This window comes from Stegostoma tigrinum, chromosome 20, assembly GCF_030684315.1.
Source record: "Stegostoma tigrinum isolate sSteTig4 chromosome 20, sSteTig4.hap1, whole genome shotgun sequence".
Classification (NCBI taxonomy): domain Eukaryota; kingdom Metazoa; phylum Chordata; class Chondrichthyes; order Orectolobiformes; family Stegostomatidae; genus Stegostoma; species Stegostoma tigrinum.
In genome coordinates, this window is record NC_081373.1 from 7,974,908 (window position 1) to 7,996,029 (window position 21,122).

The following is a 21,122-nucleotide window of genomic DNA, read 5'->3' on the forward strand; positions in this document are numbered from 1 at the left end:
TACCCATCCCTAACTGCCCTCAAACTGAGTGCCTTGCTAAGGCCATTTCAGAGAGCTGTTGAGTCAACCACATCACTTTTAGGTTTGGAGTCACATCCAGGCCAGACCTTTCCCAGGGATGTTAGTGAACCAGATGGTGTTTAATTTTACAACAATCAGTAGGTAATATTGTTTGCACCACTTACTGAGAATAGCTTTATAGTGGTGTTTTATTTATTGAATCCAAAGTCGGATACGCAATGGACACATTTCCATTAGTAGTGATTTAATACTTTCAGCAGAATGTCATGGCTTTTGTAATCTGTGCTTGTATTTGTAATGTTGGAAATACCATATGCTTTCTTAATTGCTTTGTTCTACGGCTGTGGTCCCTATGAGTTCCGTAGCACGTCATTGGCCATTCTGTGACTCGAGATAATCTTAGTTTGTGAAAGGCATTATAGAAGTGCGCATTTATGACTGAGAGGTTATACTGAGGGATGTTAATAAACTTGGTTCTTTCCTCTCTAAGATAGATAAGACTGAAGAGGATTTAAAACCATGGAAGAGAAGACAGCTGTTCCCACTTATAGGAGAGAGTATATTTGTGGGATCTGAATATACTAACAAGTAATGCAGGAGAAACTCGGTGGTTATCAAATAGAATTTGCCAGCATTTGGACTAGTTAAAATGAAAAGCATTGATACATTTTAGGAAAAGTGAGATGAATACATTTAGAACATTAGAATTTTGGGAGGGGAGAGGTTTGTGTAGAATTTGCATAGAACAGTTGGGGCAAAAGGTTGATTTCTGTCCATAATAATTATGTATGTATGTCTTTGATTTTGACTTTCCATGACACCTACCTGGTAAATTCTGACATGACTGCTATGCTTCAGAAATGTACAGGTTAGCAGGAGTGAGAGAGATGTGCTCAATTGACTGGACTAAACCACAGACTAAAGTATTGGGAAATTGGCTGGCACTGACAGCATTTGAAATGTGACTTTCTTTGCATCTTTGTTTAATGGATCTGCTTTTAAAAACTCTCACCATGAACAAAGCTTCTGATGGTCTCCATCCTGCATTAGCAACCTCTTTGCCCCTTTTGACCCCCCCCACCCCACCCCTGGCCCCCTCTTCCTCCTCGCTCTCACTCTGCCCCCTTTGTCTTCCTTCCCCCCGCCTCTCTGTTCACCTGCCTTTTCTCCCCTTCCACGCCACCCCTCCCCACCACTCCTACCCACCACCCCTCTCATGGATCTGCCTCCCCTTTCTGTACTCTCTACCCCACTCCCAGTTCTAGAACCCTTTGCCTTCACTGACGGATGATACCAAATTTCAAACCTCAAATGGGGTCATGTTGGGAAATATCTGGGTGAACACTGAGCTCAACTATCATCCAGTGGGACTTGAATTGAGCACTGTTTTCTGCAAAGTTTTTCTTATTGCCAAGCACTTGGCTGGAGTTATGGTGTGGAATTTACAAAGGAGCAGACATATGGCAAAACAAGAGCATGTACATTGATATAGACCCTTTGTGTGGCTAACATTTCATTATTTTCTTATTAATTCATTGGATCTGGATATCCCTGGCACGACAGTTTTTATTGCTAATTCCAAATTGCTGTGGGGAAGGTGGTGGTGAGCTGTCACATTGAATTAGTATAGTCTATTTTGTGTAAGGACACTCTCTCTCAGTGCCATTTGGGAAGGAGTCCCAGGATTTTTGACCCAGCGACAGTGAAGAAACTGCGATATACTTCCTAATCAGGATGGTGAGGGGCTTGGAGGGGAATTTGCTGGAGGTGGTGTTCCCATATAATCTGCTGCCCTTGTCCTTCTACATGGAAGTGGTGACAAGTTGAAAAGGTGCTTCTGAAGGAGCACCTACAGTATGAGAAAGAGGCCATTTGGCCCATTGAATTCGCACATGAGCATCCCACCCAGGTGCAGCCCCTCCACCCTAACCCTGTAAACCCCCCTGCCCAATTTTCCACAGCTAACCCATCTAGCCTGCATATTCCTAGATGCAATGGGGCAATTTACCATAGCCAATCCGTCTAACCTGCATATCTTTGGAGCGTAGGAGGAAACTGGAGCACTTGGCAGAAACCCATGCTGACAGGGGGGAAAACATAAACAGCCACCCAAGGCTGTAATTGAGCCTGGGTCCCTGGCGCTGTGAGACAGCAGTGCTAACCACAGAGCCATAGTGCTGCCCTGCTGCAGTGCATCTTGTAGAAGATGCACACTAATATTCAATGATCCTTTTTATCAAACCTCTGGTTCTCAGGTTATGATCTCCTTTACCACTTCTGAAGAATTCTTACAAGAAATCATTTTGGAGTTTCCAAATTTGATATACATTTGTAATACCCAGTGTAAATTTATCTTGGCCAGTTCATTATTTCTTGTTCCAAATGAGCAGGTATAAGGAAATTCACAACCCCTAAAGTTAACCCTGAGGCTTGATTTTGAATGCTCTTCTGAGCAAAATGGTGATGCTTCCAAAGACTCAATCCTTAGAGCCACCTGGTGGCTGAAGCCTGGAACTCCAACAAAGCTGTAGGACCTGGCAAAATAAATGTAAAGGTGAGTACGGTAAGTACTGATTGAATCTGCAAGGAAAGGAAGTAATATTTAGTTGCTAGGACATGTATTTATTTTCTAAATCAATATTCATATCTTTACAAATTTCTGGTGACTTTCTGCAATAACTTTTAAGGTATGTGGTATCATTGTTTGTCCCTCCTCACCCCAATTTTCTATTCAGTTTCAGCAAAAGCCTTTGTTACTATTGAGGAACATTTATTGGATATCTATGCTTGCTGTCAGAACATTCGTGATTTTCAGCTCCTTCATTATCTGTGCCCCTTGCTACTCTGTGTCTCCTTTTTTCTCCCCCCGTTCCTTCTCTATCACTGTCTCTAAAAGCTCTTTAATGGAACTTTGGTCACCTGTCCTACTATTGACTTATGAATTTGATGAACTTTACTTAAGCAATTTTTGGAATCCTTTAGTTTATTGCATAAGGTACACAGTACAATTGATGATTTTTATATAAAGGTTTGAATAAATAATCTTTTTAGTACTTTTAGTATAGACTAAAACCCGTGCAGTTTTTTTTGTTTTCTTAAAATCATGAGCTCTCTGGCAAGGCTGACATTTATTGACAAACCTTAGATGTACTTGAGATGGCTTACCAGGGCCACCATCTCCTACTGTGCAACAAGAGGCCATTCAGTTCATTGAGTTTGTACTGAATCTCCAAAGAGCATCCTGCACTTTAAACCACTCTATTGTGTGAAGGTACTGCTGTTAGCTAGAGAATGGTCCATACCTTTGTAAGTTTTTACATATAAAGTCATCAGCCAGCTCTCAGTTGAAGTTTTCCAGTTTATTTTACTGTGTTATTTAGCACTGGCATGGTCTCTGTATTAGTTTGTCGGCAGATGAGCTCCCTAGCTTTCAAAATTGGAGTGAGAGGCACAGGCAGGGAGGAAAGCCAGAGCTGATAGTGGAGCGGATGACTAATAGAAATGGCTGGTCTGTTTATGGCTGTAACATTTAGAGGAGTGCGATATTTTAGCTTTTAGTCATAAATAGCCACAGACATTAAAGACATTTGCTTGTTTATGCTCTTGGGTATTAGACGGTAATTACAGGGTGGTGTCTGCAAAACAAATTCCGGCCGTGTTTTTGTACTCCTGTCCCTCCATAGTGAAACAGCTGATTTGTGGTTGCGATGATGTTGTGCAGTGATGTCATTCTTTCTTGGCTGTTGCCAGTGTTACCAATCCCCAGCAGTGTCCTACACAATTCCTGTCTGAGGCTATTGGTTGATGTTTTTCTGGCTGTTTTGCAAACTGTCAAAAAATAACACATGCAGTGAGCTGAGGGCTGCAGATGCTGGGAAGTAGTTGCTGTGTAAGTGTGACTGAAGTTAAGTTTTCTCATTCTTTATCCAGGTTTGAGCTCAATATGCCTTTCCTTCTGAGTTTGAAACAGGTAATTCTGCTGATGTTCTGCTTTTCACCTGGAATTTGCAATTTAGTCCAAATCCTACCCTCTCCACCAGCTTGTGTTTGACTCGAGTTACTCTTCATGCCTGATCTGCATGCGGTTTTATCATTTGTTAGCATTGCCTTGCCCTGTTGAAACAAAATATTTGTTTGCCATGCATGACTTTGGGACCTCAATGCCTCAAACTATAACACCACATTGTTAGATTTTAAATAAATCAAGAAAAACATTATTAAAATTTGTGATGTGAAACAAATTGGGAAAGACTGCACATGTGATAGAGGAAAATTTGGATTTTGCACTGGGCTTGTTTTTGTTCACTATGTGGTGTTTGCTCCTGCTCTTGGTATTAGCATTTCTATTACTTTCTTCCTCCCCTGTCCCCATAATAATTACTTCTCATTTTGTTCTGCTTTATTCCTCACTTAAGGCAATGCTGTTGCCATCACTGAATCCCCCACTGTCAACATCCTGGGGTCACAGGCAAACTGGAGTGGGTCTGCCAAATAAATACTGTGGCTTCGAGAGTAGATCAAAAATTAGGAATCTTGCAATGAGTAACTCCCCCCTTGACTGTCCACCATCTACAAGAGACAAATCAAGAATTTTGAGGGAATACTTCCCCACCTCCCTGGATGGGTGCAGCTCCAACAACACTCAAGAAGCTCAACACTATCCAGGACAAAATAGCCTGCCTAATTGGCACCGCATCCACTCCCTCCACCTTCAACGCCCAGTAGTAGCAGTGTGTACTATCTACAAGATGCACTGCAGAAAATCACCGAAGATTCTTAGACAGCACCTTCCAAATCCTCGACCACTTCCATATAGAAGGGCAAGGGCAGCAGATACATGGGAACGCCACCCCTCCACGTTTGCCTCCATGCCACTCACCATTCTGACTTGGAAATATATCACTGTTCCTTCACTGTCACTGGGACAAAAACCTGGAATTCCCTTCCTTACAGCATTGAGTGTCTAACGCAGCACATGGACTGCAGTATTTCAAGAGGACAGCTCACCTTCCACTTCCTCGAGGGGCAAGTTGGGATGGGCAATCAATACTGGGCTAGCTATTGCCCACATCCCACAAGTGATTTGTTTTTAAAATTGTCCCATTCATTTCTAGAGTAGTCCAGTCCATCTTCTGCACTGTGGAAGAAAGAATAGGCTTGTATTGAAAGAAGCCCTTTTCACTTGCTCAAGATACCCCAAAGCATTTCACATCCAATTTCTGGAACAAAGTTCAACTGGTTGTTGTTTGTGTCGTAGCAAGGTTCCCAAGCAGTAATGAGTTAGATAACCGGCCTTGCTCTTTTTCAGGGCACTTGTGGAACGGGAGCAGATACGTTAATGTTCTGAAAAGGTTTGAATAAATATTGGAATGTGTAAGAATCACAAGGTGTTGGAATAGTACAGGAAGGTGGCACAACTTAGCGCTTTGAGAGCAAGTACAGGGCCAGTGGATGGAATGGTCACCTTGTTCTCTTCTATGATTTAGAAGCTGACTAAGGTGCTAGGAAGACTCCTCTTCCATTCGAGATAATGTCACAGGATCATTTCCCTCCACCTAAAGGAACAGATGGCGTGCGATTTAATATCTTACCTGACAGTGCAGTGCTCCCACAGACAAGATGTGTGCCCATTTTTCTGGAGCAGTTCCTTAAACCCACATCCACGCTGATTCTGAGCTGAGTGTTTGGCCACTAGGTCCAGGATTCTAAAACGGTTAGGGAGGAAATTGGCAAAACCTGATGCAGGTGAATTGTGTTGTGTGTGGAACAGTCAAATCTGGGAGACAAGTTATGACATGGACATTGATAAGGAGCAAAACCAAGAGCAGTTTCTCCCACTCAATGGGTAAATGAGATTTGAAATAAATTGTAGGGAAGACATTAACACGGCTTAAAAAAATGATTCAAGTGGCAGTTAGATATGTTCCTGGAAGGAAACAGAATTAAAAAGTGTGCCAAGCAGGTGGAATTGTTGTTTTTTAATAAAGATAAGACTTAATGGACTTTAAGTGACAGAGCACTTCATCTTTCTGTAGATACAAGAAATCGAAATGGCCGTAATTCCTGCCACGCACAGACTTTCAAAAATTAGGACAATGGCTTGCCCCCGCGGTTGTTACCTTCCTGTGCCTCGCGAAGGTTTCAACTCCTTCAGGTTGCCCATTTTTCTCATTCCTGTCCTGTTCTGTTCCCACACAACACACTTTCACCACCCCTCAGTGCTCTTTGGTTATGTGCTTTTGTCCCTTTTGACACATTTAACCCACTTGAGTAACTCCTCTCATGACAAAACTTTGGAGCCTGATTCTCTTTTTGCTCTTGATTGCTGTCAGTCTTGAGCAAGATCTAGGGAAAGTGTTTGTATAATATGCTGCATGTCTGCGGATGTTAACAATGGTGTGATTAAACTTGATACACTTTGTTTTTTTGCCAAAAACAAAAATCGGGGTGCGGATTTTTCTCATCTCAGTGGCTATTTTCACACATTACATTAGCTTTCATTTAAGACACTGAAAGTAGATGATATGCTGCTGTGATATCATGAGAATGCTCCTTAACATCAAACTGTCAGGTTAAATCGTGAATTTCAGGCCTACCCTTTGCATGGTCCCTGACTGCTGTTATTATCCTCAGTTATTTCTTCTATAATATCGAACAGGAGAGAAAATTTATGCCACCTAGTTTACAATAATACACAAACACTCTTAGAAGTGATGTCCACAAGGTTACCATTGGAACAGGAACTGAAACTAGACCAGCCATGTGAATGTAACGATGACAAGAGCAGGTCAGAAGCTGCAAATTCTGCAGCAAGTAATTCACGCCCAAAATCTGTCCACTAGAGGATGCGATGGCCTAGTGGTGTTATCGCTATATTGTTAACCCAGAGACCTAGATAATGTTTTGGAGACCCATGTTCAAATCCCAGGAGTTTGAATTCAATAAATATCTGGAATTAAGAATCTCATGATGACTATAAATCCATTGCTGATTGTCAGGAAAATCCTATCTGGTTCACTAATGCCCTTTAGGAAAGGAAACTGACATTCTTACCTGGTCGCTCCAGACCCACAGCAACATGGTTGACTCTTTAGGGTTGGGTAATAAATGCTGTCTAGCCAGCGATGCCCTCGTCACATGAATGAATTAAGAAAAAAATCATCAACAAGGCACAAGTCAGAAATGTGATGAAATTATCCCTACTTTCCTGGATGGATGCAGCTCCAACAAACACTCAAGAAACTTAACACCATCCAGAACAAAGCAGCCCGCTTGCTTGGCATCACAGGCACTCCCTTTGCACCTAATATCTTCAAGATGCACTGCACTAACTCACTAAGCCGCCTACAATGAGAGCTTCCAAATCAGTGACCTCTACTGCCAAAAAGCACAAGGATAGCAGTTGCGTGGAGCACCACTGTGTGCTTCTCACCATTCTCAAATGGAGCTATGTTGACATTGCTTCACTTTTGTTGGGTCAAAATCTGGCAAGTCTCTCGCTCATTGAATCGAGGTACACCCTCAATACCATGAACTACAGTGATTGGAGATGATAGCTTACTATCACTGTCTCCAGGGGAGTGTGAACATATGCAGAATGCTGGCCCCAGCTGGTGACTCCCGCATCCCATCAACAAATTGTAAAAAGAAAATAATGCGACTGTTCAGAAGCAGGCCATTCACCTCGTTGTCTGTGCTGACTTTTAACAAAGATCTCCATTTAATCTCATTCCTCTGCACTTAACCCAAATAGACATCTTATTCCATTCTCTCTTGAATCTTTTATAATTTAATCATCTTCCACCACTCTCTTAGGAGATGCTCGTAAAGACCCACTTAAGAGTTTCCTCATCTGCCTTCTGGCTCATTACCCAATTATCTTAAATATGTGTCCTCTGGTTACTCAAATCTCTGGCCAGACATCATAACTCCAATTTATTGAGGTTATCAAACTGTTTGAAGTGACTTGTTGAATTTTCCCTATTCTAATGGGAATAATCCTATCCTCTCTGAAGTCCTTCCCAGGTAACTAAAGCCTTTCATTCCTGGTATCATTCTCACAAGTCCTTGCCAAAGCAATCTGGCACCTCTAAATGGTATATTTAAAGATGCTAAATCCCAATGTGTCCTGAACCATTTGAATATTGAGTTTGCCCGACTGACTTCTTCAAATATAAAAGGAGAAAATGCATGTCTGTGTTTGGCAACTTCTGTGGTGAGAGAAACAGTTGCCAGTGCGTTATGTCCAAAGACTCTTGTTTGGAATTGGATTTTTCAGTTCACTTTGGGTTAACTTTTTTATATTTGGTTGTTTGCGACTCTGGCAGCTCATTTCATAAATATGATGCAGCTGTAGAGTGAGATAATCTTTGGCCTTCATATCTGCTTGTGCTGTAATTGGCCAGAGGGAGTAGCCTTGACAGAAAACTCCCCCAGAACTTTCCTGTTCTTCCTGCACAACTGGTTTTCTTAAACTTGCATGGAATATCAGTGACATTGGTAATACTAGCAATTATTGTCCATCTCTAATTGCTTGTGATTAGATGGTGGTGTACTGAATACTTCAATGTGGTTGAATAGCTAGCTAGGCCACTTCATAATAACAACCATTCAATGTCATAACGATGGTTCTGCAGTTCCATTTGGGCCAGACTAGGTAAGGATAGTACTTTTCCTTCCATCAAAACCATTAATGATCCTGCTGGAAGGAAATCTACAATGGATAGTTTTGCGAGCCATCAATGAGTTTATTCCAGGCTTTATTAATAGAATGTAAATGCACTCAGCCACTTGGCAGGTTTAAACCTGCCTCCCAATCATGAGTGCAGACCTCTGGGCCACCAATCCTGCCACATAATGATTGTTATCATTGCCCTACTTGGCGTACTACCAGGTAAGGCAATTCAGGGATTCCGTGATTGACGCACGGATGTTTACAGTGCAAAAGGAGGCTGTTTGGCCCATTGTGTCCATGCCAGTTAACAAAGCTCTGACTGCACTAATCTCCTCATCTTCCAGATTTTGGCCTATCACTCTGGAGGCTTTGGTAATGCAAGTGAATGTCTAAATACTATTTAAATCCTATGATATTTCTGGCTCAACCACCATCTGTGGCAGAGGGTTTTGTATTCTCAACACCCTCTGAGTGAAACTATTTCTCCTCAAATCTCCCTTGATCTTCTCCCTCTTAAATCAGTACCTAATCATTGACCCCTCCATTGGAAAAAGTGCCTTCCTATCCCCCTATCTATGCCCATCATAATCTTATATACTTCTGCCAGGGTACCTTTTAACCCTGGCTGCTCTACAGAAATCCTCCCAGGTCTATCCAATGTTTCCTCATAGCTGAGACCGTGCAGGTCAGGCAGTAACCTGGTAAATATCCTTTGCTCCCCCTCTACTAAAATCACATTTCTACAATAAAATAGTGACCAGAACTGCATCCAATACTGCAGTTGTATCTGAACTGGCATTTTATACAATTCCAGTATAATCTCCCTGCTCTTGTTTTCTATGCCTCACCTAATAAGGGCATGTATCCCGTACACAACCAACAAGATCAGAAACAGAAATTGCTGGAACAGCTCAGCAGGCCTGGCAGCATCTGTGGAGAGAAATCAAGAGTTAACATTTCGAGTTGTGACCCTTCCTTGGAACACTCATCCCATAGACTGCTTTAGCCACCTACACCTATACTGCTCCCTTCTGATGTTTGTGGATATGCATATCAATGACCCCCTGATCTTCAAACCTTGCTGGGGTCCTTCCATTCATAGTGTAATTCCTGGCCTTGTTAGCCCTTCCTAAATGCATGAGATCTTTATTTTTCAGGTTGAATTCCGTTTGCGACTTCTGCCTCCTGCAGTTCCTCACCATCCTCCTCACTCTTTACCATCCTATCAATTTTCAAAGTGATCGTATACTACTACATCGGTTCCCCTACATTTTAATTCCAAATCATTAATGTACGCAACAAGCAGCAAGGGCTCCAGCAGTTCTTGTCACCCATCCCAGATTGTCCTTGAGGTTGAGTAGGATTGAATACATGTCCTAATATGGTTGCTGTGACTTTGGAATTGAAGCATGGCAAAGTGAGCATTAAGAAAGTTACATTTGCAGATGACAAAAGCACAAGAGTTTCAACCGTTGAGGTGAGGCTGAAATCTCAGAAACCGATATAGTTGGCAACTGCAGTTTGCTAGAGAAACAGCTTTTCGCAGGAATGTGTTGCAATAGTTTCAGTCACAAGTTTTGCATGCTCTCCAGTGTTCTTTTAAAAAAAGCAGTAAAATCTGCTTTGTGAAATACCTGCTATCATGTACGATTTGCTTAAAATAGATTGATAGGAATTGCATGAACAGAATCCATTAAACCTTCCTTTTTTGATTAATTTAGTTAAACTATTTTAACCAGGTTCTTGGATTTCAAATTTTACCCAACTGGCCCTTAAAGCCTCCTTTATAGATTCTGGTTGGAAATTGCGCATCAGTTTTTCTTCTCCCCGAACTTCAACCTTTTTTTTCTTGGGTATCCTCTCCAAATTGATGTGCAAGACACGTTCACATACCAATTATACAACGTTCATTATTCTCTGACTTTAATTTTTATGATATCCTTCATCATTCCCACTGAGTGAGTGCCAAATACACCTCTGGTCTCTAGAATTCTCTCTACTTGTATGGATTAGTAAAGTTCTAACATCCTTTTGTTTAACACCACGCAGGAGAAAATAGCCTTCTTCTTCGGCACATCATCCACCACTTCTTTCACCCTTAATAATGCACAGTAGCAATATCAAAGACAGCATAGGCTCAGGAACTGTCTTAAAGACACTCAATAACTTGTCCTCCATAGCCTTCTGTGGTAATAAGTTCCACAGGATGATCACCCTCTGGCTGAAGAAATTCCTCCTTATCTCAGGTCCATGGGGTTGTCATTTCACTCTGAGGCTGTGCCCCCAGGTTCTTGTCTGTCCTACTAGTGGAAACATCATCTCCTCTACGTCTGTTCTATCCAGGCCTGTCAGTATTCTGTAAGCTTTAATGAGATTCCTTCTAAACTTTGAGTACAGACCTAGAGTCCTCAGCAGGACAAACCCTTCATCCTCCAGGATCGTTCAAGTAAACCTCTGGACCCCCTTCAATGTCAGCACACCCTCCCTTAGAAATGGGACCCAAATACTGTCTGATTGGATCCTAAGCCCTATCAGTATCATCATCTCTCCTTCGTGTATATCGAGCCTTAATCTAAAAGCATCAATGCTGTTTCCCCACAACTGCTCTTTCAGTCAGTGATGTCAATCAGATTAATTTTGAATTGATGATGAAATTATTAAAGCTTTTAACTGGGAACTGAGAGCAGGTGAAAACATTAAGCTAGGCTGATATTCCTGTACCATGTTGGAGTGCTGCATTGCCATGAATAATGTGTTCTCGCTGAAATGGCAACTCAAGCAATTGTCAGTCCTATTCTTTTCCCTCTCACAACACTGATAGGGTCCCCTTGGTCCCCACTTACCATCAGCATCCAAAGCATCATTAGCTATCACTTATGCCACCTTCAGCAAGGTGCCACCACCAGAAACACGTCCCCTCCCTTGCCTTGTTATCCTTCTGCAGGGACTGTTCTCTCTGGGACACCCTGGTCACTTTTTCCTAGCTACAATCAATCCTGAAGTGTCACTGGACCCAAAATGCTGATGCTGCTTTCTCTCCATTGCCAGACCTCCTGAGTTTCTCCCAGCAATTTCTGTTTTTGTGTCCGTTCTATTCTGTTGGTTCAGATAACTATTAAATATCCCATAGCTCTATTTAAAAAGGAACAGAGCATTCAAAGAGTGCCTCAAGATACTGTACAAAGGAAACCTTGTTTCAAGAAATAACAAACATAAAGTCCCTTTGTTTTAAGTAACTCCAGTGTTTAAGAGCTCGGAGGCTTTTCTGAGGGATGGGAAGTTCTATACTTGCATTTCACCCTTTTTAACTTTAAGTTAATTTAGTCTGGAAGTGAAGTTATTTTGTGCAACGTGCCATCCTCAATTATTTTTATTACAAGCTTTTCCAATTGAAAACAGGTTGCCTCTCTGTTTTGGGTGTGTGCCTCTGAAGCATAAGCATTGTTGAGCTTGGTGAGGATTCATTATGTGACAACCAACAAAATATTTATGACAAAGTGATCAGAGTTTGCAGCAATCCATCTAGTTGTACAATCTGGAGGTTTTGAGGAAGGTGAGAATCTGCTTGGACTAAAACACTTGATGCATTTCTGTCAGCTCCTAAAACAGTAGTCGTTAATGTTAATGGTGGCCATCAATTAATGATTCAAAATCCTACATTACAGCAAATAGCTAACTTGATGTTTGCAGTGATATTTACTTATTTTTAACTCATCTGTTTACACTGGATTAATGGAAAACCAAGCTTGAAGTGTTTCATGGAAATCTTTTATATAAACCAGTATCTGGCGCAATTGCCCATTCTTTGCAGCTCACAGTAAGAGGTGACTTTGCAGTTTGCTAGTGGCAGTGGTTTTTATAAACTAAATTACTTTGTGTTGCCAGATGGATGTCAGTCGCACAGAGTTTTTGGATCCATCTTAGGTAATCTAGTGAGTGAAAACTTGGAAAATGTAACTTTTTAGGATAGTTTTTGCGGACACTGGGAAGTGAACTGTAGCTCCTGGCCTAAAGCCATAAATAGGCAAGAGAGTAAGTACAGCTAATGTGAGATACAGGGATTTTAAAACCAGTTTTTTGCCATGATACTGTTTCAGCATTTAATAACTAAGGTAAGAGCCATGACCATAAAGCAAAGTGCTGGATAAGGAAGTTGGCTTAAATGGCATATTATTGAGGGAATAAAAAAAGCTGCAAATTTTCAGGCGTTTTGTTTATGCATGAGTATATGTACGCATGAGCTTTTAGTGTATAATGACTTGTTATTACCAAAAGTTTTGACCATGTTTAAATGCAGAGAAATTGACTTTTCTACTGACTTATAAAAAATGCAAAAGGTTAAACACTAAAGCTTTAACTATGTAAAACCATTATTGTACCATATCCCAAGATAACTTTGAAATCAGACTTGTACTGTCTTAAAACTGTTTGCAAGTCTTATTTGGGTTTTATTCCTCCTTGACCTGACCTAATTTTGAGAGATTTCTGTTCTATAACTTAGTGATTGAGTTACAGAAGTTTTATACTTAGTCTCATTGACTCTTTAGTTTTTATTGCATTGTGTACTGCTATTTACTTTCAGCAGTATTGTGTAATAAATAGTGAAACTTGAACTTGCTTATTTGCAAAAGGTCTGTATTCCCCATACCACCATGAGACACCTAGGAACAATTTAGATTAATACCACCAGCTGTGTTTCTGTAGGTGTCTTAAAATGAAGCAAGTTTGCAGGTGAATGGGTCAAAGCTTTGAAATGCTGCACATGATATTAAAGTTCATTTATTTTATATGTTCTAATTAACCTATTCAGACACTTCTGGGGCAGGTGGGACTTGAAACCTTACCTCCTATCTCAGAGAAGGGGACGTTACCACTGCAACACAAGAGCTTTCCTTGGTTTATTTTTAGCTTGTCTTAATTGCTGTGTTAGAGCAACTTACCTTGTCGAAACTGTGGGTGACTGGAGGTGGAACAAGGCAGTCAGGTTATCCAAAGAACCTATTCCCCAAGGATGCATTCTGTGTCAGTTATGTTGCTCTGGTTTCGTGTTGGCTTTCAGTCAGATCATTTGATTTATGGTGTGGTCCAGCATGGTATGCTTCAAGCTGTTTATCTGTTCAGTGGAGCTGAAGACTTCCACCTTCATGCTCGCTGACCTATCTTGGCATTTGCTCCAGGAACATCTCAATTTTAAAATAATCATCTTTGTTAAATCCCCACAAGATCTTATTCCTTTCTAACTTTTAACTTCCTCCACCTCTAAGGCCCTAAGTCACTCTGTTCTTCCAATTCCAGCCTCTTGAATACCATTAAGGGTTCCTCCATTATCAGATGTGCCATTTAATATACATCTCTACACTCTAGAATTCCCCTCAAAACCTCTCTAATGCTTTGCACCTCGCTCCTCCTTTTACATTGTGGCTTGATATCTATACGTTTAACTAAGTTTTAGATGATCAGATCTAATATTTCCTAATGAGGTTTCGTGTCAGATTCTGTTTGATCAGTCTCCCGAGAAGTGTCTTTGGACATTCTACTACGTTTAAAAAGAGCTATATAAATGAGGGGTGCTGTTGCTTTGTCAGCCAGGGCTTGCTTGGTAGTGCTCATACCTCAGAACTACAGTCTTGTTTTCGAATCCCTGTCTTGGATACAAATAAAGGTCGAAACTCCAGTGCAAAGCACAGGGATGATTGGAATGTCACAGCAGCTGTCTTTCAGATAAGAAATTACAGTGGTCCCATCTTCCCTTTCTGGAGATAAAACGTCCAGTTCATACTTTGAAGATTCCGAGTACTACCCTTTGTGCCCAGGCCGTACTTAATCAAACGCAGAGAGGGAGTATCTGGTGATAGTCTTCTCCCTGTTTGTGGGACCTGGCCGTGTGCAAATTCACTGCTGTGTTTCCTACATGGCAATAAAGTAATAGTTTGTTCAAAAATGCTTAATTTTCTGTAATGTGGTTTTGGATATCTGCTCATTGCAAAAAGTATGAATGCATGCATTCCTATCTTGCTTTATAGAAAATGCAGCATTAATTGAATATATAACACCCAGCTTAAATTAAGGTATAAGCTGATTTCCCTGTGAAAATTGGATCCCGGTTTATTGTCTCAATAGTGCACATGATCTTTCTACCTTTTACCCAGGTTCGTTCTTGCGCAGTATAAATTGCACGGTTGCTTTTAGGAAATAATGAAATGTGCCATCTCTCATTCTTTGGTTTGATATATTGTAGTCACATGTACCTAAGTACAGTGAAAAGCTTTGCTTAGCGAGCAGTGCAGGCAGGTCATAGTAAGCCAGGTTAGAGCACTTAAAGCAAGGCATGCAATGTTATAACTGCACAGATTGTGCACAAAGCAAGATCAACATTTATTTGAAGCTAGACAGTCCATTCATCAGTCTAACAGGCAGGGAAGGAAGCTGTTCTTGAACCTGTTGGTGCATGAGTTCCAGCTTCTGTATCTTACGCCTGGTGGAAGTGGCTATAGGAAAGCATTACCTGGATGACAGGGTCTTTGATGTTGGCAACCTTTTCATGGCAATGAGCCATGTAAATAGGGTCCATGGATGGGAGGTTGGCTTCCAATGGATGGGAGGTGTGGACTGTGCACACGCCCTGTGGTAGATCATTATGGTTCTGGGCACAGCAGTTGCCATACCAAGGCGTTATGCATCCAGACAGTGTGTTTTCAGTGGTGCATCTGTAAAAGCTGGTGAGGGATGTTATGGACATGCCAAATTTCCTGAGCTGCCTGAAGAAAAAGAGGTATTGTTGTGCATTCCTGAGTGTCACATCTGCGTGGGAAGTCCAGGATAGGTTGTCAGCTATTGTCACTCCACTATTCAACATATTTTTGAAATGTGATCTCGTGTTTTGGCAACCAGTGTTGTATAAATGTTTTGAGGTTCTATTAATCTGTTGTCCTTAGTAGCCAGCTTTTTCTCTGTTCCTTTCGTAATTTATTCATGAGTTGTGGAGGTCATTGTCTGGTCAAGTATTTATTGCCCATCTCTCATTGCCCTTGCGAAGGTGGTGGTGAGCTGCTGCAATCCTTGTGCTGTAGACAGATTCCCAATGACACTAGGAAAGAATTCCAGGATTGTGACCCAGCAACAACGAAGGAACGGCAATGAATCCCCAAGTCAGGAATGGTGAGTGGCTTGGAGGGGAACTTGAAGGCCGTGGTGTTCCCAAGTATCCATTTTCCTTGTCATTTGTAGATGGAAGTGATTGTGTGTTTGGAAGGTGCCCTCGTGAATTTCTACAGTGCATCTTGTATATGGTAGACAGTGCAACCACTGAGCATCAGTAGAGGAGGGAGTGAATGTTCGCAGATGCAGGCAAGTGGGCTAATTTGCCCTGGATGACATCAGTTGTCCTCTGTTTTGTTGGAGCTGCATTCACGAAGATGTCTTGTGGTGCAGTGGCAGTGTCCCTACATTTGAACCAGGAGACCCCAGCTTTGAGTCTCACCTGCTCCAGAGATGTGCAATAACATCTGAGCGGGTAGTCTTAAGAAATAATCTTGGAGCATCTTCCAGGCAAGTGAGCAGTATTCCAAAACACACTTGACTCGTACCTTGTAGACGGTGCACAGGTTTTGTGGAGTCAAGAGGTGAGTATTATGCTGCAGAATTCCTAGCCTCTGCCCTGCTCTTGTAGCTGCTGCTAGCTCAGTTTCTGGTCAGTGGTAACCCATGGGTTTTTAATGTTGTATGGAAATCGGCGATGGGCAGTGAGATAATTGCATTCAATCTTCCTAGTGATGGTCATTATTTTGCACTTACGTGGTACGAATTTTACTTGAGGATGATCTCAGGGAAGGGAGTGCCGAGTTTCTAAGCCAAATTGCCATTAAAAAGGAAGAGGTGTTATGCGTCTTACAAAGTCTTGGGTCCCTGGGCCCATCCTAGAATATTGAGGGAGGCAAGAGAACAAATTGCTGGAGCATTGACAGGCATCAATGTACCTTCTTTGGTCACAGGTGAGGTCCCAGAGGACTGGAGAATAGCCAATGTTGTACCATTGATCCAGAAGGGTAGCAGGGATAATGCTGGAAATTACAGGCCTGTGACTCTCACGGTAGTAGGGAAATTATTGGGAAAGATTCTCAGGGACAAGATCTACAAGCATTGAGAAGCAAATAGACCAGCACGGTTTTGTGTAGGGGACGTTATGCCTCTCTAACCTGATCAAATTTTTTGAGGAGATGACAAAGGTTATTGAGGGAAAAGCGGCTCATGTTGTCTACATGGACTTCAGTAAAGCCATTGACAAGTACCTTCATGGCAGACTGATACTGAAGGTGAAGTTACATAGTATCAGGGATGAGCTGGCAAGATGGATACAGAACGGGCTTAGTCATAGAAGATAGAGGGTAGGGGTGGAAGGTAGGAATGCAGGATGTAGATCAGTTGGAGGCATGGCAGAAAAATGGCATTTAATAGTGTTTTAAACTGGATAAATGAGGTGATCTATTTTGGAGTGTCATGTACAGGTGAAGATTACACAGGAAATGACAGAACCTTGAGTATTGATACACAGGGGGATCTTGGGTCCACAGATCACTGAACATGGCAGCGCAGGTAGATAAGGTAGTAAAAAAACGCTAATGGCATGCCTGTCTTCATTGGAGGGGGCATTGAGTATGAGGATAGGTTATGCTGGAACTTTATAGAACTTTAGTTAGGCCACACTTGGAATATTCTGTAACTGGTACTGGTCACCACACTACCAGAAGGAAGAGAATGCTTTGCAGCGGGTACAGAAAATGTTCACCAGGATGGGGATTTTAGCTGTGAAGAAAGGTTGGATACATTGGGTTTATTTTCACTGGAATGCAGAGTGGAAAGTATGAGGCTTTTTCCCAGGGTGGAGGGGTCAATTACAAGAGGATGCGCATTCAAGGTGCTGGTGGCAAGTTTAAAAGAGATGTGTGGGGCAGGTTTTTCATTCAACGGGTGGAGACCCTCTGGAACGCTCTGCCAGAGGAGGTGATGGAAGCAGTCACAGTAACAACATTCAAAAGGCACCTGAACGAATACGTGAATAGGGGGTTATGGATCGCGTAAGTGAAGACGGTTTTAGAAGGGAAGGACAAGATGTGTTGGTGCAGGCCTGGAGGGCTGAAGGGCCTTTTCCTGTGCTGTATTGTTCTTAGTTGCCATTTGTCAGCCCAAACCTGGATCTTGACCAGTACTTGCTGTATTTGGCCCTGGGCTGTTTCAGTGTTTGAAGAGTTGTGAGTGGCACTGAATGTTGTGCAGTCATCAGCAAATATCCCTACTCTGACCTTTAAGATGGAGGAAAGGCCAATGATGAAGCAGTTGAACATAGTTGGGTGTAGGACATTATCCTGAGCAGCCATTGTATCGCAGAATCATTGAATCCCTACAGTGTGGAAGCAGGCCATTCAGTCCGTACCGAATCTCCAAAGAGCATGCCATCCAGACCAACCCCTGCCCCCACACCCTATCCCTGTAACGCTGCATTTACCGTGGCTAGTCCACCTAGCTTACACGTTCCTGAATGCTATGGGCAATCTAGGATGGCCAATCCACCTAACCTGCACATCTTTGGGCTGGAACACCCAGAGGAGATCCACACAGTCACAGGGACAAAGTGCAAACCCCACACAGTCACCTGAGGCTGGAATCGGACTCGGGCCCCTGTTGCTGCGTGGCTGCAGTGCTAATCACTGTGCCAATGCAGTCCATACAGGGTATGGACACCCACGGTGCTGTCAGGAAAGGAGTTCAGGATTTTGATCCAGTGACAGGGGAGGAATGGACATGCGCCAAGTTGGGATGGTGTGTTGCTTAAAGGAGCTTTGGCAAGAAATAGTATTGCCTTGCAAATGCTATTTTTATCTAAGTGGAGCAAGTTACACGTTCGGAAGGTGCTCTTGATGGAGCCTTTGTCAATTGTAGCTGTGCATCTCTTGGATGGTATCTCAGAACAGTTAAGAGGAGCTGGAAATGCCTCCAAATTGGGGACTGTCTTCAATGATAGATGCTCTCAGTTGTTTTATTCCACTTCCATTTTATCATTCAGTTGTATTATTATCATTTAGTACTGCAAGACCAAGGAATTAAGATATGGGAGAATTAACTAAATGGAATAGTAATATAGATCTCCGATAAGGAGAGGTAAGTGTAAGGAGTAATTTATTAATGCTTGACTATCATTATTTTAAAGCCAATACAACAATAAATTAACATAAGGATGAAGCACAGTTATATTGTTATATGTAACGACATTCAAAAACTATCCAGGATATGTTGTGCAATTATGGCTTCTTATCATCATAATGTGCACAGATAAAGCATTTTCGTGTAGAAAACAAGCCAGCCATCCTCCAGAGGCATAATTAGAAATAAATGGTGAGGAGAGGCATTACAATGTTTGCACAAGAGGTGTGTTTTTAGGACAAGACTAAGATGGTGAGATGGAGAAATTTAGAGAATTCCAGAGCGTTGTCCCAATTAACGCAGTTGAGGACAGGACCACAGAGTTAGAGCAAATGGAGAAGATGGGTCCGGAATCACCGAAACACAGTTGTCAGGAAGATAGGATGGAAGTGATAGAGCTAGTGAGCATCATGGGCCATTAAGGGATTTAGACTGGAGGATGGAAATGTTAAACTGGAGACATTAGGAAGCCAAGCAAAGGCAGAGTGCACCTGGTTTTAAATGAGCTAAGATTTATAAAGGGTGGAGATTAAGATGTTGAACAAGTGAATACTTGAGTTTTAGAAGCATTGATGAGGATTTCAGGAGCAGATGGGCTAATGTCAGGTCAGTGAGACATACAAGTTTCAGAGAAGATGGTATTGGTGGAGGGATAGTAGGAACTGCCGATGCTAGAGAATCTGAGATAACACAGTGTGAAGCTGGATGAACACAGCAGGCGGAGCAGCATCAGAGGAGCAGGAAAGCTGATGTTTTGGGACCAGGTTCTTCTGAAGAAGGGCCTAGGCCCGAAATGTCAGCTTTCCTGCTCCTCTCATGGTGCTTGGCCTGTTGTGTTCATCCAGCTCGACACCTTTTATCCTTTCAGTCATTGGTACTCAAGGCATTGGTAACTAGTCAAAAATCAGAATCTCCTCAAGTAATTTACCTACCACAGGTATTAAGGTATTGGTCTATAATTCCCAGGTTTTTCTTTGCAGCCTTTTCTAAATAAGGGCACAACATTTACTAACCTTCAGACTTCCGGGACCTCACCCTTGGCTGATGGTGATGCAAATGTATCAGCCAGGCGACCCTGCAATTTTTTTCTTCTAGCCTCTTGCAGGGTTCATATATATCTGATCGGGACCAGGGGATTTATCACAACCCTTGGAAGGGTTCAGTAAAGATTTACAAGGATGTTGCCAGGGTTAAAGGGATTGAACTAGGAGAGGCTGGGGCTATTTTCCCTGGAGCTTTGGAGGCTGAGGGATGACTTTGTAGATTTAAAAGGAAACTGAGGGAAAATTGATCATGCAGGGGGTCGTGCATGTATGGAATGAGCTGATCTTTACTGAACCCTTCCAAGTTTTGCAACATCCTTAGAGTGTTGGAGGCGGAGGGGTGACCTTATAGAGGTTTATAAAATCATGAGGGACATAGACAGGATGAATAGCAAAGGCCCTTTTCCCCAGGATAGGGGAATCCAAACGTAGGGGACATAGGTTTAAGGAGAGGGGGAAGGACAGGACTAGCAGCTTAACTTGCCATGGGACAGGTACTTTAAGTGGGACAGAAGTGAAAGAAAGAGACAAGGGGGAGTTGCATTTTTGACTAAGGGAGTATCACAGTAGTAGTCAGAGACAAAATAACTAAGGGATCATCCAGTGAGGCCTTGTGGGTGGAGCCGAGAAACAAGAAGGGGATGGCGATGGCAATGGCAATGTTATTGGGGTTATTAATTTTCCTAAAATACAGGAAATACATGAGAGGAAGTGGTGGAGGCAGATACGATTACAACATTTAAAAGGCATCTGGATGGGTACGTAAATAGGAAGGGTGCAAGAGAGATATGGGCCACATGGTGGCAAATGGGACTAGATTTGTTTAGGATCTCTGGTTGGCACGGATGTGTTAGGCCAATGGGTCTGTTTCCATGCTGTACAGCTCTGACTGGAAAGATTCAAGACTGAGAGGTCACCTCTCCTGATTGGTAAGTCTAGAACTGGGAGGTATAATCTCAGGCTAAGGAGTCAGTCGTTTAGCACCAAGGCAAAGAACTGACTCAGTTTTAGAATTTGGGTTTTGAAGATGTTGGTTGTGATCTTCCCAGAGTTTTAACTGAAGGAAGTTGCAGCTTTCTGATACTGTATTCTGATTGTCTGAGTACACAGGCAAGAGAGCACTTGAAAGTGACAGTGACGGGGAAATACTTCATAGATTTCCTACAGTGAGGAAGCAGGCCATTCAG

General features: G+C 42.2%; 1 protein-coding gene across 4 annotated transcripts in view; it reads left to right on the forward strand.

Annotated features, from left to right (window-relative positions):
• wbp1la (WW domain binding protein 1-like a) overlaps positions 1-21,122 on the forward strand; it is a 116,359-nt gene that overhangs the window by 59,280 nt on the left and 35,957 nt on the right. The window contains exon 1 of one of the 4 annotated variants that reach the window (XM_048551411.2): positions 3,906-3,991. The exons of 1 other annotated variant lie outside the window; for it this stretch is intronic. In XM_048551411.2, coding sequence (XP_048407368.1) covers positions 3,965-3,991 — 27 coding nt within the window. In that variant the 5' untranslated portion in view covers positions 3,906-3,964. Of the gene's footprint in view, positions 1-3,905; positions 3,992-12,701; positions 12,808-15,734; positions 15,854-21,122 lie in introns of those variants that run through there. 2 more of the 4 variants (XM_048551410.2, XM_048551412.2) reach the window with 2 other exon arrangements.